Source organism: Mixophyes fleayi, chromosome 8 (genome assembly GCF_038048845.1).
Source record: "Mixophyes fleayi isolate aMixFle1 chromosome 8, aMixFle1.hap1, whole genome shotgun sequence".
Taxonomy (NCBI): domain Eukaryota; kingdom Metazoa; phylum Chordata; class Amphibia; order Anura; family Limnodynastidae; genus Mixophyes; species Mixophyes fleayi.
Window position 1 is genome coordinate 7,269,370 of NC_134409.1, and position 20,650 is coordinate 7,290,019.

At 43.5% G+C, this 20,650-nt stretch overlaps 1 protein-coding gene across 5 annotated transcripts in view; it reads left to right on the forward strand.

Annotated features, from left to right (window-relative positions):
• The window catches only part of FGGY (FGGY carbohydrate kinase domain containing), a 158,737-nt gene that overhangs the window by 77,942 nt on the left and 60,145 nt on the right, over window positions 1-20,650 (forward strand). For all 5 annotated transcript variants that reach the window (XM_075181756.1, XM_075181757.1, XM_075181758.1 and 2 more), the window contains one exon: window positions 2,675-2,778. In XM_075181756.1, coding sequence (XP_075037857.1) covers window positions 2,675-2,778 — 104 coding nt within the window. The remainder of the gene's footprint in view (window positions 1-2,674; window positions 2,779-20,650) is intronic.

Consider the following 20,650-nt stretch of genomic DNA (forward strand, 5'->3'; position numbering starts at 1 on the left):
ACTCTGCACCTACCCCAAGTTTCTAGGTCTACCATAATTAGTCAGCAAACTGTAAAGTTATTTACAGAGATTGTGTTCTTCACTCCCCAAAACTATAAACCTTCAGCCAGTTAATTCTCCTGAAAACGAGAAGAAGGAATGATTTGTGCATTCTTGAGAAAACTCTGCATTCGGGATAGAATTCATATGGCACCTCATCACCCCCCCTATCCCGCTGGCTGACAGATATAGGGGGCCAGTAATGTGCTCTTTGCCCTGAGCCCAGATATATATCTGCAGTCTCTTTTTATGTTCTAATTTTCTTTCTTTTCCCTCTTCTTTGGAAGGCAGCTATGGTGTGCAGAGGGCGTACCCTGGCACACAGTAATGCCAAGGAGTAAATTATTGCACAAAAAACTGTCTCTGAACCAGCCCTTAGGCAAGTGGATTTCTAGTCGGTAAACTGACATCAACAATTAGGAAATAACTGTTGTGTTTTGCAGTTTAGTCTATACTGGAAAGCAAAGGCCCCTTAGCCCCTAGTATTTTTCTTACTGCTAAGTAACCATGTAAACGACATGGAGGGTACAACCTCATTATCACAATGGCACCATACCCAGTGGGGTGACATTATCTTCTGAATGCTGCATGCTCCGTTTACCTGCGTTCATTGCTAAAAAATACTTGGCGATCAATGGGGTGTCCTGCATTTATCCAGCCGACCGCAAGCGCAATTCCCCCCCGCACGTCAAATGCAAAAACGTTTTGCATGCCACTGGCATTTTCTTAACGCTTAATACTGTACTTTTATGTATGTTTTGGAAACCAGAGTTCTGCAAGAGAACAGAACTAAAATACCATCATAACAGGCTATAAAAACACACCGAATAAAGTCAAACTGTAACAAAGATATTTATAGATCCTTAAGCTTTACAGGCATCGCCTCTCGGCTGAATGGGGTTTGCAGACTTTTCAGCTTCTTTGTGAAGAACTGGGACAGGTTAAAATATACGTGGGAATGCGCTTAAATTATTACAATGTTTTGGGGAATTCATTCCAGAGGGACCTTCAGAAAGTTAGAGGTCTGCTCCGGCTGAGGAGGTGGTGACAGCCTCAGGAAATGCCTAAATTACAATCCTTTTCCAATAACAGAGAGAGGCGAGCAAGCACTATGGTGACTGCAGGTACACACAGGATCCATAGTTTATATAAAGCGGCAGCTTGCAGCTGCGTCTTAGGCCGCGTAGCAGTTAATCAGCTATTTGACCGCAGCTGTTAAACAACTGGTTCTTTTAAATTAATTGGGGGTTATAAAATGCAATGCTTATACAGCTGGTCTCATTAAATCTTAGTTCACTATTGTACGGGCACAATATAATTGTCCAGGCACCGAATTGTGATGGGTTTTTGTAACTGCAATATCCTCCTATGGTTTATACTGGGACAAAATACATTGTGTAAAATATCCAATGGAACGACGGACACAGCCCAACATTAATACCAATATCAAATTGTTTTGTAGGCAACCCGTGGCTCTGAATCTGCTGGGGAACTACAAGACCCAGCATTAGAACGTGGAGCTGGTAGAGCATACTGGGACTTGTAGTTCTACAACAACTGAAAAGCCACAGGTGAAATTACTCCATAACTTTACTATCTACCCTCAACTGCAGACACACAGGGCGCTTGTTTTGCACCCTTGGCAACTTCAGTTTAAGTAGCGGCAGAGGCTGATTTAGATCCATTTGTCAAAAAACAAACAAACACATAAAAAGAGGTTAAAGTAATCTGGGCTCCTCAGTAGAACAAAACAGAACAGAAAACAAGAAATAAAAACAAGTTAAAGTAATCGGGGATTCTCTAGGTCAGGTGTCCTAGGTTGCTTATTAGCTGATCTGATCCCGACTAGCTGTCGTTGTGGCTTGAACGGCTGTAAAAATAATCTCTAGACTGACCTTTACCTAAAACGAATACAACCTTAGCACACAATTAGCAGAGAGGAACTTGATTTCCGCGTCCATTCAAGCTGCAGGGGCCTCAGCTCGAACTGAACTTATCGCAGAATAAGCGCTGGCATGGATCCGGCCATACCGCTTGTGAGAGCAAGTCTCTTTACTCAGAAAATCACTTCTTAGTTGGTCTGCGGATGCTGCCATATTTATATACTGTTCTGTCCCACATCCCAAATCATTGGCGTGAGAATTACATTGTTAACTGTCTTCCGTCATATATATAGCACATAACCTCTCACATCTCTAAGGGCATCATCAGTCAACAAAGATAAGATTGTTTATATAACCCATAGGGGTATATTTACTAAACTGCGGGTTTGAAAATGTGGAGATGTTGCCTATAGCAACCAATCAGATTCTAGCTGTCATTTTGTAGAATGTACTAAATTAATCATAACTAGAATCTGATTGGTTGCTATAGGCAACATCTCCACTTTTTCAAACCCGCAGTTTAGTAAATATACCCCATAGTGTTTTCACATTAGCAAATAATTTGAAGTACATTATTGAATTGTGAACTAAATTCGAAAATGAATATATTTGATATTATTATATATTGTTGAGTACTTCTGTAATGAAACCAATATTAGTGTTTCCCTCAATGTCACTTGTGATAAATCTGTTCTGCATATGTACTTTGTATCTTAGTCTCTCTCCCTGTTTTTTGTTTTTCCTTTGATAAGGAGTGATTGGCGCAGACGTGAGCGGGTATAATCTCCCTTGTGAAAACCAGCCAATCACGTCGCGGCTGGCTCTGATCTGTGGAACCTCATCCTGTCACATGGCGGTCAGTATCCACTAGATAAACTTGTCGCTGCCCCTGTAACTCTGCCGTCCGTGTCCTCAGTTCACCTCTCACAATGCTTTTTACACAGCCGTATCCTGGGTTTATAAAATGTGGTATCTGTGTGTATGTAAAGATCAGCACAGCGGCTGCATTGGACGCTGTCTTAAAACAAACGATCCATGAAGTTCTCTATTTCGATTTCGTGTTATTTTTTTATTTATTATTTATTTATCATCTCTATAAATATCTGGTCAAGTCAGGACATAGAGGGAAACACCGGAAAACCCCAGGACAGTCTGTTTAATTCTGTGTCTTAGGAGTAAACTTGTTTTTAAACATTTAAAAGTACATGTACCTATAGTACAAGTTGGTCTGTTAAACAGGACTTTGTAGCAGCAAGTTGGATGTTTAATGTTTGTATCACTTTGAGGCGTAGTCAACACCACAATCTTCGCGTAGGAGATTGACAAGAGCCTCTCAGCGCTACGCCAACATTTAGCTAGTCGGATTGGCTACATTTTTTGTCACAGGATTCTTCTTAAGGGGAATGGACAGATGTGATTGGCTGTTTTGATAAATGTGATAGATACAATTCTCCAATGGCATACACTTGGGAGTTACATGGGCGCGTTTACAGCTTAAGAGGTGCCCAAGCGTTTTTATGTCGGCTCAAAAAGTCCAGCGCTTTCACAGACTTACAATGATCCCTTTAAACGCTATTTGTGACGTGACCTGTTCAAATATAATGCATTTCAATCAGAGAGTGTTAGAATCCGCGTGACAGCTTCCCCATTTTACTTCTAGAAATAAATGGCTTCAATTTGGAGCATCTAAATGCTGCTTTTCATCTTCATCGTCAGCAGCAGCAGCTCGTTAAACATGGTGGGAAAGATGCCGTGTGACACCACCCTAAGGGAATTAACGAAAGCCACAAAGGGCAAAAATGCGTGTATGCGATTTTTTGTCTGGCTAGCGCGTTCCGTGGCACAGTCCTACACCCAAATATTTGCATGGTTGAAAGAGTAAAATGTTGCTTTATAAAAAAAAAAATCATGAAAATCATGACCAACGATGGAACGATGTCGGGCAAATGTGGAAGTGTGTATGAGGCAACGTAGGCAGATATCTGTACAGTGTACAGAGTCAGGATCTTTTCAGCAGATGGTTATGAGAGATGAAGATCACAGATCTGAAGGTAAATGGTGTAGGTGTGTACACAGGAATCTACATGGTCATCGGGACTTCTGTCGTTGGTAAATTCGTTACAGAAATTACATCTAAAGTAAGATTACATAGGTAGTACCCAGCTTTATATTGTTGCATACATAACTTACTCTGGATTATCACCTTATTAACATCACTCAATTATTTACATTTTTCTAACCTAATAAAATAATAATAAATATATAATATACAATTTTTCAATAGAGTCTGGGATCCTACACGCCGGTGGGGGACAGGTTTAGACGGTCAGCCAGACTTTGTTTGCGTACAGTGCAATAATCAATAGGAGTTCTCACGTCCGTAGGCGTTTGAATGTCAGCTCTGCTTATTTTTGTCTTATTTAAGCTTGGCACAGTAAAGAAGAACACTTGTTCTGCAGAACTTTTCTAGACATGACTGAAACTCACATAAGCATGTCAACTGTTAATGCCTTGCTAATTGTAATTGCTGGTAATACGTGCATCGAGACTGTCTAAATGAGATTTGCGCTACGTCATGCGTAACATTGCAACATTTGCTCCGAGCCATAGACTATTTTTACAGGGCGAACCACGGCGCAGTAACAGTCTGTAGCCGATGGGTTCCAGGATTCTGGGAGAAGTTGCATATTAAGTTCCATGGCTGGTTCTGCAGTTAGTTCCCTCTTCTACAGCTGGATCTATAGGCAGTGATTGCACTTAGTGTAAAGAGCTCTGTTCCAGCGACAGGGATGTTTAATTCATCGTCGTGGCAGTTCCTTGGGATTATAAAGGTTACATCAAATATTATATGTATGTACACATGCTGATGAGTATGTAAAACATGTTTATTATGCAACGTTATACATATTTACTGATTGTGCTGTTGTAGGCTTAGAGCAAAGTGCCAGGTGGCACAGGAAAGTAATACTTAGTGCACAGTTTGTGGTACAGCCTCATTTGCCAGAATAGACCCCCAAAGGTGAGATATATTATACAGCCTCAGTTATAACTCATATATAATATCCCCATTTGTCCAGTATATTTCCATATACCAAGGACGCCCTGTCTCCTGCACCCTCTCCATATGGATACCAAGGACTCCCTGTCTCCTGCACCCTCTCCATATACCAAGGACGCCCTGTCTCCTGCACCCTCTCCATATACCAAGGAAGCCCTGTCTCCTGCACCCTCTCCATATACCAAGGACACCCTGTCTACTGAACCCTCTCCATATACCAAGGACACCCTGTCTACTGAACCCTCTCCATATACCAAGGACACCCTGTCTCCTGAACCCTCTCCTTATACCAAGGACACCCTGTCTCCTAAACCCTCTCCATATACCAAGGATGCCCTGTCTCCTGAACCCTCTCCATATACCAAGGACTCCCTGTCTCCTGAACCCTCTCCTTATACCAAGGACACCCTGTCTCCTAAACCCTCTCCATATACCAAGTATGCCCTGTCTCCTGAACCCTCTCCATATACCAAGGACGCCCTGTCTCCTGAACCCTCTCCATATACCAAGGACACCCTGTCTCCTGAACCCTCTCCATCTACCAAGGACGCCCTGTCTCCTGCACCCTCTCCATATACCAAGGACGCCCTGTCTCCTGCACCCTCTCCATCTACCAAGGACGCCCTGTCTCCTGCACCCTCTCCATATACCAAGGACGCCCTGTCTCCTGAACCCTCTCCATATACCAAGGACTCCCTGTCTCCTGAACCCTCTCCATATACCAAGGACACCCTGTCTCCTGAACCCTCTCCATATACCAAGGACACCCTGTCTCCTGAACCCTCTCCATATACCAAGGACACCCTGTCTCCTGAACCCTCTCCATATACCAAGGACACTCTGTCTCCTGAACCCTCTCCATATACCAAGGACACCCTGTCTCCTGAACCCTCTCCATATACCAAGGACACCCTGTCTCCTGAACCCTCTCCATATACCAAGGACACCCTGTCTCCTGAACCCTCTCCATATACCAAGGACACTCTGTCTCCTGAACCCTCTCCTTATACCAAGGACACCCTGTCTCCTGAACCCTCTCCATATACCAAGGACACCCTGTCTCCTGAACCCTCTCCATATACCAAGGACTCCCTGTCTCCTGAACCCTCTCCTTATACCAAGGACGCCCTGTCTCCTAAACCCTCTCCATATACCAAGGACGCCCTGTCTCCTGAACCCTCTCCATATACCAAGGATATCCTGTCTCCTGAACCCTCTCCATATACCAAGGACACCCTGTCTCCTGAACCCTCTCCATATACCAAGGACGCCCTGTCTCCTGAACCCTCTCCATATACCAAGGACACCCTGTCTCCTGAACCCTCTCCTTATACCAAGGACGCCCTGTCTCCTGAACCCTCTCCATATACCAAGGAAACCCTGTCTCCTGAACCCTCTCCATATACCAAGGACGCTCTGTCTCCTGAACCCTCTCCTTATACCAAGGACACCCTGTCTCCTGAACCCTCTCCATATACCAAGGACGCCCTGTCTCCTGAACCCTCTCCATATACCAAGGACGCCCTGTCTCCTGAACCCTCTCCTTATACCAAGGACGCCCTGTCTCCTGAACCCTCTCCATATACCAAGGACGCCCTGTCTCCTGAACCCTCTCCATATACCAAGGACGCCCTGTCTCCTGAACCCTCTCCTTATACCAAGGACACCCTGTCTCCTGAACCCTCTCCTTATACCAAGGACACCCTGTCTCCTGAACCCTCTCCATATACCAAGGATGCCCTGTCCCCTGAATCCTCTCCATATACCAAGGACGCCCTGTCCCCTGAATCCTCTCCATATACCAAGGACGCCCTGTCTCCTGAACCCTCTCCATATACCAAGGAAACCCTGTCTCCTGAACCCTCTCCATATACCAAGGATGCCCTGTCTCCTGAACCCTCTCCTTATACCAAGGACACCCTGTCTCCTGAACCCTCTCCATATACCAAGGACGCCCTGTCTCCTGAACCCTCTCCATATATCAAGGACATCCTGTCTCCTGAACCCTCTCCATATACCAAGGACACCCTGTGAACCCTCTCCATATACCAATGACGCACTGTCTCCTGAACCCTCTCCATATACCAAGGACACCCTGTCTCCTGAACCCTCTCCATATACCAAGGACACCCTGTCTCCTGAACCCTCTCCATATATCAAGGACATCCTGTCTCCTGAACCCTCTCAATATACCAAGGACATCCTGTTCTTGGGCACCCCTTCCATGGGACCCATTTCTCCTCCATCCCCCCAGCACCTGCTCCTCTCTCCTCTGACTTGTTTAATATAAAAATAAAATAAGCACCAAATTATATAGATTTTATTTTTATAGTAGCCTATATTTATTTATCACTGAAACCCTGATTTTGTTTGCATGTTGAAAAATAAATAAAACATAAACAGAATTGCTCCAAAAAATAAACACTAGCGGTCTGATTTATTAAGGCAGGTAAAACAAACGGAAATTGCGTTGTTTTAAAAAAAAACGCAGATAGTTCGGGCATCCGCATAAAGATGTTGTTGAATACGGGTCTAGGTCCGCTCTGCTCTAACAGACAGTATACTGAAGGGGGCGCCCTATGATTGTCATCTGTTAATAATATAGTCATTAATTATAAAATTGTTTTTATTAAAAAAGTTTATTTTCCCCAGTGTTTTTCACTCCCATACATTTATCAGGATGTTATTAATATCTACTGTACATGAAATATATTTTTAGAGCTGCTCCTGATTACAGACACATGTTCTAGCTGTATACACAGCCGTCATCACTAGTAATCAGCACTTACACCTGACCTGTAGCTGGTGCAGGGGATACGACAGAAAATCACTAATCTGAGCGATGGCCAAAGCTTGAATCAAACGCTGCTGTGTGCGGTCCAGCTTGGCACGTCCTTACTGTACACTGACTACGTTCATACACTAAGTTACCTTCTTGTTCTGCCCCTGAAATCAAAGGTTGTAGTAAGGGTCCTTTGCACTTGATTTGGACGTTGCTGCGTTCTCTGGCGTATTGCCCGGCTCTGGGCATGTGCAGAGTAATTTTACGCAAAATACACTATGTATTGGCATTTACACTCCTTAATTAATCAGGCCCTGAATATTTTCCAGTATATTATAGAGCCCCAATTGCCAAATATATTCTGCATACCAAATTGCCCAGCATATTAGCAATCCATGAACTGCCCAGCATATTATATAAACTCCTTTGTATATCATATTATATCAATTCCAAATATCCATTGGCTTCTATATTCTGCTCTGAAAGGGTTTACAAATCCCCAAAGTCCTGCAAAGAAAAGCCAACAAGAGCCCCTTCTGCAATGCAGGCCATGGATCTGGAAATACATATTTTTAAAGAAGAAAAATTCACCCCAATCCCTGCATATAAATCCATTGTCTTCTGCATTATATTACTGTACTGTGCAGGTTGTGTACTATATTTTCCTAAGCTCTGTAAATAACGTCCAGGCCAGCTCATATGTTTCATACTAAACGTTGGCATTAATTAATTAACAGAATGAGTGGAACGGGGGGGAAGAGGGGTGGCAGAAGTTGAGAGTGAATGTATTTGGTTTGGACTAAACATTGAAGTTTTCAGCCAAAATACAGTCTGGCTAGTTTATAAGAACATAACCTGGTTATGATGTATATGGGAATCATTATAGAGTGGAGGGCAGGAAGGGTAACTGAATGTGAGTTTATTAACCACATCATAGCTTAGAATGGAATGACAAAGTCACATTGAAGTTATTGCTAAACCCTAATTGGGGAATGCTACAATTTCTCTGCTTAATGTCTGATTTAGTCACTAGAAGCTGGACGTGATGAGAAGTCTGATGAGAACCGTGTTGTGTAGTATACTCAAGTAAATGTTGTGTTGTTATTATGTTCACCTATTTTTTAGTAAAGTTTGTAATGTTTCGGTGTTTGTTGTTGCTCTACACTGTAGTGCGCGATGTTATGAGAAACACTGTATAACAAGGTAAAGTATTTGGATCTCTGTGCTGGGAAAGATGTGGAGCTCAGAGGAGATTGCAGAGGTCCTAGGCATGTGGTGTTCTTGTGGGGGGAATGTAGCTATCCCTGGGGTATAGCATAGGTGTGATAGTGGAATAGAGTTTAGTGACAGTGTGCCAGGCTTCCGTGATAGGAATAAAGGACCTCTCACAACACAGCCAGGGTGATGCATGTACAGCCTGGGAGGGGGTGGGGGGGTTTGTAAGATGCCGCAGTGCTGGACAGTGGGGATAACAGGACATACATAATACAGGCACATACAAGGAAGGCAAAATTATGCAGACATGGTATCTCCCCCTAGAGATAATTTCTCTCTTTGCTAAGTGGACCTTCAGTGAACACAGAATTCTTAGACAGTGGATAAAATATCATAAACATTACAACGTGCTACATGCTTCATTTGTCGTCCGTTATTCGTGTAAAAAAAAATCTATAAGTCAGGACATGCAGCTTATAAGAAAAACCTGCTGTCACCACCAAACATAGCTATGGCAGCGAGTCCATGCACAGTAGAGGCAGCCATCTTGTTGTGGCCTGAACCATTATTTATGAGAATCCTATCTCGGTGACATTACAGAGGCATTAGACGTTTTAAACTTATTTGCCTAATCCTCTGCAATGTCTGAAGGCTCATGAATTTCGGGGAGTTCCCCCAGACTTTCGGAAGAGTAGGCCTCTCTCCCGGATCTCGCACCATATTCTTGGGAAGTAGGTGGAGCGGAGCCGTAATGATGTGATTCGCTACAGATCATTTTGTCATGACCCCACCCCAGGCTGCGCAGTGGCGGGAGCAGGGCTGTGAGGACACAGAACGAGCCATCATGCTACCCGCAGTTGCCCCTTGGACCTCTCCTATGGGATCTCCCAGAGAGGAGGTATATAAAAGTAGGTAAGTGTGATTTTAACGTTCCAAACTTTTAACCTATACATTTCTGAACGCTAAAGTGATCTTTCTGGTACAAACATTTCATGTACTAAATTGGTTCCCTTTGAGTGTTGCACAGTCACCTCTTAATCAGCAGGTGACCAACGTTCCCAGAGACTATAAAGAGAGGGAGGGAGATGAATTATGGTCTTACTGTAGCGGCTGAGTCTGTGGTTAGGCTGGTGTTATCCGGGCATTACATTCAGCAGGTACAGTGAGTTCTAGTTAAAGAGCTACAGAAGCACCTTTGTGCGACGCCTGGGAAAGGGGAGCTGTGTGAAAACCTTGGCCCGCCTTTGTTGTGGTTTTGGCATCAGAAAACAGCCGACTGTCAGGAGGAATTTCAGGAACATTAAGCAGAGGAAAAGCTCTTATACCCCGGACTTAAGTGGGGAGAGATCGTACAGCTCTGACTTATGTTAGCAGAAAACCTGGACACCCTTAAATGTGTGCAGCCCGTGCGTCTTTGCTGGAGTGAAAGGCTTGTTTACAAGTAAAAAAGTTTATTCCTATTTATTCTGTTAACATTTGGATCCCAAGAAAATAATGATTGGTAAGGGGATAAGTGCAGTACAGTTTCTGCATATGGGGCCGAAGACATCAACAATTACTATAGGCCATCCAGGTGTCGCAAGTGCCCCTCCAAGGGGTCAAATATGCCCCCCACCCCCGGGACCAGAACATATTCTCATCTGTGGTCATGATTTTGATGTCACAGAGTGAGCGCAGTCACACAGTCTATGTAGCAGGTTAGTGTGTGATTGGGTGGTGATGTCACAGCGCAGTCACACAGTCTATGCAGCAGGTTAGTGTGTGATTGGATGGTGATGTCACAGCACAGTCACACAGTCTATGTAGCAGGTTAGTGTATGATTGGATGGTGATGTCACACAGTGAGCGCAGTCACACAGTCTATGTAGCAGGTTAGTGTGTGATTGGGTGGTGATGTCACAGCGCAGTCACACAGTCTATGTAGCAGGTTAGTGTGTGATTGGGTGGTGATGTCACAGCGCAGTCACACAGTCTATGTAGCAGGTTAGTGTGTGATTGGGTGGTGATGTCACAGCGCAGTCACATGGTCTATGTAGCAGGTTAGAGTGTGATTGGATGGTGATGTCACTCACTATTATATAATGTATATAATGAAGAGATGTTGCCTCTTGACTACACAGAGACAAAAAACAAAAACTGATATGTCAGTCCGGTGCTTCATAATAGCAGTGAAAACATTGAGGGTGATATCCCAACAATTTGCAGTTATCCATAGCAACCAATCACATTTATATTATCATTAATCTAACTTGCACTCTGCAGATGAAAACTAATTGCTGATTGGTTGCTATTACTGCACATTTTTAGTAAATTACCCCCATTGCTTGTATGCTGTAGGGAGACCTTGTCTGCATTTGCTATTTAAGAGAAGTGTCTGCCACCTTTTCTATAGCTGTCATTTTTAACTTGTCTTCAAGTTCTAGTTTTATTAATAGTCTGCAAAGTCTCCACCGTGTTATGTTTTTATTCTTTTTTTTATCTGGGATTTGGAGTCCATGACAAGTTGCTTCGTGTGACTGTGAGAGGCTCAGTCTATGTTTTGACAGCGACAGGGGAACACCATGGCACTACTGCCAACTCTGAAACCTAAGTCCTGGGTATAGTTTGGAGCAAGTGTTGTGTGTGTGCCCCGTGCATTCATCCTGGGGTGTAGACAAGCTGGCTCACGGTGTTCTTGTAATGTGATCTTTTCAGGCTCGTCCTGCCCCTTGGCGTGACACTCTGTCCTCTGCTCGTGCCATCTTAATAACGGAGCCAATATCAGCTGATACATTTACCACATGAGAACCATCTCCACGTACTTTAAACAAAACAAGTAAATAAGTAAACAAAAACAACTGTCAACGTTGGCTAACGACGACGCGTCTTTGATAATGCTACGGTTATTTGGTGCGCCCATTTTGTTTCTGAGCGTGTAATAACTTCAACATCCCATGACAAGTATACTAAAGTTTAGGAGCTGAAACTGAAAACCTGGAATAACAGCCCTGTGTCATTTCTCCTCATCTTCAAAATGTCATTTTCATCATCTGTTCTCATACGCTATATATTAATATTCATTGAAGATGAGCATTTAGAATACAAACAGTGACACTGTAATCATGATGCGTTGTAAGGTACTTGTGCAGGATGTTCCTAGCACAAACTGTGGACGGTTCTAGGCTTCCTATAAGTTAAAGTGGCTCAGTGGTTAGCACTTCTGCCTCACAGCACTGGGGTTATGAGTTCAAATCCCGACCATGACCTTATCTGTGTGGAGTTTGTACGTTCTCCCCGTGTTTGCGTGGGTTTCCTCCGGGTGCTCCGGTTTCCTCCCACACTCCAAAAACATACTGGTAGGTTAATTGGCTGCTATCAAAATTGACCCTAGTCTCTCTCTGTCTCTGTCTCTGTCTCTGTGTGTGTGTGTGTGTGTGTGTGTGTGTTAGGGAATTTAGACTGTAAGCTCCAATGGGGCAGGGACTGACGTTAGTGAGTTCTCTGTACAGCGCTGCGGAATTAGTGGCGCTATATAAATTGATGATGATGATCACTTTGGTTCCCATTATAGGTTTATTTCCTAACCCAGGTGCTATTATAATTACTGTTCCTGGCATTTGTATTGTCCTTGTCGCCCGCCCTGACCTTGTGCTTTGTTTGGACCTTGAACTGTGCTGATTTCGTACCATTTTGTACATAACCTTCCCTACCTGACCTTTCTCGCCCTTCGTTGGTCGCTAGTAAGCTATATTGGTCAGCGACTATAGCTACGTTTACGAGACCTGGTTTTCAATTGAACACATTACATTTTATTGGACAGGAGGCAATGCCTCCTAGTCTGGTGTTAGCGGCTTAATTATTGGTGCCACTGGTGACCATTAGATTAGACAATGTCACGTTGAGGCTTGTAGCGCACCAAGATCTGCCCGGACTGTGCCGTGTGTGACTCGCAGCAAAGCTTCCTTAGAAATAATTGCAAACTGTTGGCCCCATGAATATACAGAGCTTAGTATTTGCTTTAAATGGGAACTGCACACAAAACTTAAAATTTAACTTTGGGAGAAGCTCACAATAATATGGAATTGTACGTAACTGGGCTTTAACTTTCTAATACGGCGGGTCCCCTGGTGTCTGTAAGAGTGACACTCGCTGCTCTCCCGCTGAGCAAGTTGTCAGTTGTCCATCTCATTCAGGTGAATGGGAAATGTTCGGAGGAGGGGCTTTGACAACTCCACTACCTGTTTGAAATGAGCTAGCCAGAAAAGAAGCAAGGAGCGTATCACTGGACGATTCCAGACATCCAGAAACCCGTCAGCCCCGGGCCGGAGGAATATGAAATATCCAGTTTCATCATTTAACTTTAAGAACTCCACCCAAAAATTAATACTCCATTTCTGTTAGAGTTATCCTTTTAATGACTGTTCTCCTAATATTTCAGGCTGCACCACTTATATAATGCTAAGCATCACAGCACCGCAGTCTGCTAATTGGATATAATTGGTTATTCCCCTCAGCTCATGAGTAACCTCTCGCTACTATCATGCACAGAAAGGCAGTTAACATTTTTATATCGAAGCACATTAGGGGAAGTTAATCTATTTATTAGTGTGGAACATACTGTAACTGAACGCAGCAGATAATGATCCCATATTACCGACAAATAGCTTCTGGACAGCTTAAAACCCTGAGACTTACTCCAGGAATCCCGGCTAATTGATCTGCTTAAACTGAGCAACAACCGCCTGAAACGAAACCTTTTATTGAGGTTCTCGCTCCAGCCTCGGATTGATCCATTCGGCCCAGAAATGACTCAGATAGGGTAACTGGAATAGGTCAGCGGACACATTAGGATTGCTGGAAGTGACTCCTGCTCAGCACGTGGCTTTGGCCAAATGTGTTTCTGTAGATTTTATTGCAGATGCCACGTGAATCTCTTGGCAAGATCTCCGACTTCAAAATAAAAACATCTTTTTTTTTTTTTTCGTTTTGGTTTTCTCAGAAAGCTGCAGAGAATTCCCAGCAACGGCTTCTGTACATTTACTGCTGCATCCTGAAGCGTCCACTGTGCTCATTACCTCGTAAACTGAACAAGAAATATTTCTCTTTAAGATGCTGATATTCAGAGATCTGCTTAGGTGAGAGCCTAGACCGGCTGTATACCTTTGTCTGCCAGGACGTGCTGGGACATTTAGTTCCACAACTGCCGGAGAGATACAGGTTTCCCTCCTCTGTTATATACTCATAAAATAATGTCACCTTTTTTAAGAACTATGCAGCATCATAAATAAATACAAATGATTTTAGATTGGGCAGCATGGTGGCTAAGTGGTTATCACTTCTGCCTCACAGCGCTGGGGTCATGAGTTCAATTCCCGACCATGGCCTTATCTGTGTGGAGTTTGTATGTTCTCCCCATGTTTGCGTGGGTTTCCTCCGGGTGCACCGGTTTTCTCCAACATTCCAAAAACATACTGTTAGTTTAATTGGCTGCTATTAAAATTGACCCTAGTCTCTATCTGTGTCTGTGTATTAGGGAATTTAGACTGTAAGCTCCAATGGGGCAGAGACTGATGTGAATGAGTTCTCTGTACAGCGCTGCGGAATCAGTGGCGCTATATAAATAAATGATGATGATGATGATTGTACACATTGGGCCTGATCTTCAAACGTAAGTCTGGTACTTACGCCAATGACCACAATTCCATGTAATTCATGTCCGAAAGCAAATGACGCTGCCTATGAGTTGAAGGGGCGGAACCGGGTTGGAAAGCAGTGGACGGACGTAGGCAATGTATAGATGCGGGCGATCCAAGTTCAGGGTCTCTCTTAAGTACATTCTTTTTAGTCCTATGATTTGCCCCAGCTACGGGGCAGGTGTAAGTGCCGACTGATAGTGATGACTACACGTATCCATACCACATATAACACGTATTTGCAAGTAAGATAAACTATAAAAATGCATTTTATGTACAGTATGCATTAATACCATCCTGATATATGTATTTAGTTTGGTTGAGTTTTTATTTACTTTTTGCATGCATTCTGATGCGACTTTATATTTCATATAAACATGTGCGTTTCATGCACTGTGTTCTGTCTGTCTACATACAGCAAGTAGCGTATACCCAGACCGTGCTTATACCCAGATTCCAATGTAAAATATCATGAGACCCGCTTGTATTTCAATACGGGCGTACGTGCATGCAAGTTATATGCAGGTTTTTTTTAAATGCAAGTTCCATTCAGGTTACGCCCCAAAGTTGAATCAGGCCCATTATCTTAAAAGTAACCATTAATAATAAAAGTGACAGGGGTGTTTTACGTTTCCTTTTGTCCAAACAGTTTGGCAATCTTTGTTGCAGTGATTTAGAAACAACGTGTGCCAATGTCCATTAATGTCTCCCAAGAACCCATCTCCCGGTCTAAAACACAAATATGCTGAACATCAGGAAGACACAGAAAGCCGATTATATTTCCCTCCTGTGTTTCCAAACTATAAATGTTTATATTGCAGACTTGTTTATATTTGTAATATAAAATGTGGCCTACGAAATACATTTTTAATCAGAGGACTTACATACCTAAGACCATCATTCATCATCATCATCATCATCATCATTATCTATTTATATAGCACCACTAATTCTGCAGCGCTGTACAGAGAACTCATTCACATCAGTCCCTGCCCCCATTGGGGCTTACAGTGTGAATTCCCTAACACACACACACACACAGACTAGGGTCAATTTGATAGCAGCCAATTAACCTACCAGTATGTTTTTGGAGTGTGGGAGGAAACCAGAGCACCCGGAGTAAAACCCACGCAGAATTGGAGAGAACATACAAACTCCTCACAAATAAAGCCATGGTTGGGAATTGAACTCATGACCCCAGTGCTGTAAGGCAGAAGTGCTAACCACTGAGCCACCGTGAACATGTAGATACAATGTCACACATATGTACAGCCATGAAAAGACATTAGCCCCTTTCAGATCTTCTGCATAATTGCATATTTTCCGCAGTGAATTCGATCAGGTCGTTCTGTGGACTGTAGCACTAAATAGAGAGGAGAGAAAAAATTACATGAAGGTTTCATGTGACAGTTATTCAAATATACAACCTTCAGGTGTAGAAAAGTTACTGCGGGGAGGATGAGCCGCTGTCTGAGCCGTGCACCTCAGCCTGGACAATAATAATAGTTGGTTGGTCACCCAGGAGCCCAGATTATTAAAAAATCAGTTATCCAAATGCCAGGTTTAGCAGCTCGGTCATGGCCGATTTCTTGAATGACAGGTGGCGGAGTATTTCATGCCAAAGTGACTTCTCCTCAATTGGTGTCTGTCCACCCACCAACCTATATAATTACCAGTCTTATAAGGACAGGGGGAGAGGAGAATAGTGGTCTCTAAAGTGTCTAAATGCCCAAATTATTTTATAAAGCTTTTATAAAGCTGGCCATGCATTGCGATTCTGACAGTTATCTAGAGCATAGACAAACCGAGGGGGGTTTCTAAGTGCCCGGAAACCCCCCTCCATGCCTGGGGCACTGTATAATTGAGGTGGCTGGACCCTGCCCCCGCTTCACACTGAAAAGGGAGAGCTCTGTGCACCTAACAGTAGTGCACGCAGCATTGCCCATGTATATTATGGGGATAGGAAGAGTTGGAGAGCAGCCAATCACTGTCTAATATTATAGCCACGCCCCCATGCATGCTGGTCACGCCCACTGGCGGCATGGTGTGGAAACCCCCCTCTACAAATCCTGCATTTGCCCTTGTATAGAGCCTCGCATCGGGGTCACTGCTCATCACGTCAGTTGCCAGATTGGTCAAGATCCGGCGATCAGCAGTTAGATTCTGAGGCTTCAATGAGGTGCAGTCAGAGACCTATTAGCCAACGTGCAAAAGTTTGGGAGAGTCAGCGGTCAGTTTTTTCAAGAAGAGCTGTCAAGGCATAACATTGCCCATGAATTCACAAAGAGCAAGATCAACGGATCTCCAGGTCAGTGTTCATAACTCAGAAACACACTGGGTCATAAGAAGACCCATGACAGAATATTAAGGTGGAAACACTGACATAGGCACCATTATGTCTGGAGAAGAATGAATACTGCGTTCTATAGGAAGAACCTCATACCGGCGGCCAAGCACGGTGGTGGTGCTGTCATGGTTTGCAGAGGCTTTGTTGCATTGATCCGATTGACTTGCTCTTATTCAAGGATCTATGAATTCTGTTCTGTATCAGCGGATTCTACAACAGAATGTCAGCCCATCGGCCCGTGAGCTAGAGCTGAACTGCAGCTGGTTCATACATCCAGACAATGATCTGAAACACACAAACTAGTCTACATGAGAATGAAGAACAAGAAATGTAAAACTTTGGAATGGTCTAGTTAATGTACGGATTAAGCTCATCCTGCTGTGCAGGACCTCAGATGAGCAATTCATGCTTGAAAACCCAAATATCATGAGTTTGAGCAGTTCTGCTTGGAGGAGTGGTCATAAATTCCTCCGCAGCGCTAGGATGGACTGATCCAGAACTACAGAAAACATCTGTTCGCAGTTATTGCTGAGAAAGGTGTCACAACCAGTTATTAAGTCCAAGAGGGCAATAACTTTTATGTGCTGGATGTTACATAACTTTCTTTAATAAATTAAATAAGTATCAAAATGCTGTGTTATTTTTTACTCCAAGGGGTCAGCTTTATCCAATATTAGGTTTTGGTTGAACATATAATAACATTTACTGTTAAAAAATATGTACTAATATGTACATTAGGATGTAAGCTCTCAGGAACAGGGCCCTCTTTCCTCGTGTTCTCCTTAAATGATTCCATCACCCTCTGTACCTCTTGGCTGCTTCCTTAGCCCTGTTTTCCTGAGCCCAGGCCTACTTCACTTTGGACAATACCATCACTCTGTAATAACTTAATCTGCTTTACCAAGTTATCTGTGTGTAATCTGTTAATTAGTGGATGTCTGGTCTTTGTATAATTATGTTTAGTCTAGTAATATATTATGGATTGTTGCTGTCTGTGTATTGTATATTACTGTAAATGTCATTTACGGCACCGCAGACCTTTTGAGGTGCCCTATAAATAAAAGATGATAATGCTTATGAAGGAGAGCAGTTTTTGACAACATTGTACTTAAAGGAAAGCTCGAGGCACCTGATAAAACCACAACCATCTAGTGCCTGAGACAGTATCCTATCCCCTGGTGTCTTCTCCAAGCACAGTAGCCTGGAAAAGATTAAACGTGCACAATGTGCATTGAATGGCTATCAGTTTACCCGAATGGCCAGTTGCCACTATACGTGTCCGTCAGCTGTGTCAGCGCCTGTTCAATGCCAACGTTATAGTTTCAAACTTCTTCAGACTTTGATTCCTGAAGAAAGAACAGTTACCAACGCCAACCTGGGTGAGTAGCTGCTGACTATCGGGGCATTAGAAAGCCTGGATGTTAGGCGCTGTCCCGTTTTCCTCTCCTGCCATGGGACAGGCACCTTCTTCCAATAATGGCGTGTATTGTTTCCTAGCAGCAGGAATCGACTTACGGATCTTCTATTCCCATTTCTGCGCGTGCGAGTCCCATTGCTAGGCAACGGGGCGAGTCCCATTGCTAGGCAACGGGGCGAGTCCCATTGCTAGGCAACGGGGCGAGTCCCATTGCTAGGCAACGGGGCGAGTCCCATTGCTAGGCAACGGGGCACCTCTTTAATCCTTGTATTGGTAGTCGGTTTGCCGTGACTGACCGCCAGTACCTTTGGACTACCTATTTAAGGAAGGCTCTGGAACTGATCCAGTGCCAGGGTATTAGATCACTTCTCATGTGATCTGGTGTGGTTCCTATGCTTCAGTTCCTTAGTTCTCCATGGAAATGATCCATTGTAAGAAATCCTGGTTCTGACTACAGCTGGTTCCTGACTAACCTTCTGTCAGATGACTTGGCTCTGTTAGGTTCTCCTAGTTCTGACTACAGCCGGTTCCTGACTACTTTCTGCCTCACGTATTGGTTCCATTTGAATTGTCCGGTTCTGACCTCGGCTACCCAGACTGCTCTTCTGTTCTCTCCTTGGTACTTCACTGTCTGTTCTGGTTCTCACCTGGTATGTCCACCACTCTATACTTGTGACTCCAGCTACCTCGCTAGTGACTGGCATTGGGGTCCGCAACCTGCACATTCGATGTAGCTAAGCCCAAAGCCCCTTGCAGAGATTCCTGGTGAGGCGTGTTAGACTACGCTCCTCTTTGTCCAGTTGCGACAACTACTTAGCAGGTACACGTCCAGTCTTCCTAGCGAGTTTGTGACACTGAGTTCTACTTTACCTTTTGTCAACTAGTGAAACTGTAGGTACCCCAGAAGAGCACCTTATTTTCTGTAACTAGTTGTTAAATCGAATGGTCATTTACTGACTTGGTCGACCAATCGTCCTTTGTTCAAGACGATAAAAACATATTTTTATGTGCTGAGCCCATGTTGTGTAATATACACTTCCCAGAATCACATGACTTTGTGTAAATAGAGAATTTGAAAGTTTACATTAAGGACATTGCAGCATTATTAGTCTGACAAGTTAATAATCCATTTACAATCATTGTTTGTAATTGCAACCATCTCTCTTGTTACATCTAATTGTTCTTCTAGTCAAAGGATTTCCAGAACAGCATTGCTAAGCAAAATACTACTGTATCAATTATCCTTGACCCCAAAGAACCCCCTGGAGTACTGGACATGAGGATTTGATGTATTCTGGGAAAGAGCCTAGTTTCTTTTGTTTTCTAGGCATGGATTAAATGAGACTATACTGTTTGCAAGTGAGGGTTCTAGGCCAGCCTTCTGCTCACAATGTTCTGTAAGGGACCTGGTGAGAGTTTGATGGACTTTGTCGGGTAAAGAAAGGCCACCAACAACCGTTGGGTAAATATGGTGGCTTTGTAGTCTCTTACTTTGTATGGTCATCAAAGTATACAGTTTAACATTGCTCACGATCTCAAGAGGAACATGAGGGGGTAAATGTATCAATATGCGGGTTCTCCAACACCCGCGTGTTCAGCCTCTTCCGCGATTAAATTTCAAGCGGCGCTGCATTGTAAAGGGTTAACTTCCCTTTACAATGCAGCGCCGCTTGAAATTTAATCGCGGAAGAGGCTGAACACGCGGGTGTTGAAGAACCCGCATGTTGATACATTTAACCCCAGGAGTGTTTTTAGGGATAAGGTAATACAAACCTTGGGGAGAGGAGTGAGGGGAATTCTAATGAGTCTTTTTAACGTAGGGATGACCTTCCAGAAAATGTGAATAAGCAGCAATATTTAAGGTGGGGAGATATGAAATGACCAGATACTTTGGTGCTTAGAGTATGTGAGGGATAGGAGTTGTTTAGTTAAGAGTTTAGGTTACATCAAAATTAAGTTAGTCCTTCACTGGTTGTCTAGGTCAGTGATGCGGCTTGTTAGAAGGTGATAAGTTTGAAGGAATAAAAGACAATTACATTTATTCTTTCCTCAATGTATCTCGTCAAGAGGGTTGGACAAAACAAAGCAGGATTTTTAATAAAACTGTCAAGGATAAGGGGATAGGAGAAGTACTAGAGGAAAAAGGAGAGGCAGAGGTGCAAAGTGGGGCAGGAGATGGGGAGGGGGGGATTGAGAGTCTGTGTTTACATGTTGCCTGGAACGGAAGAGCCATGAAG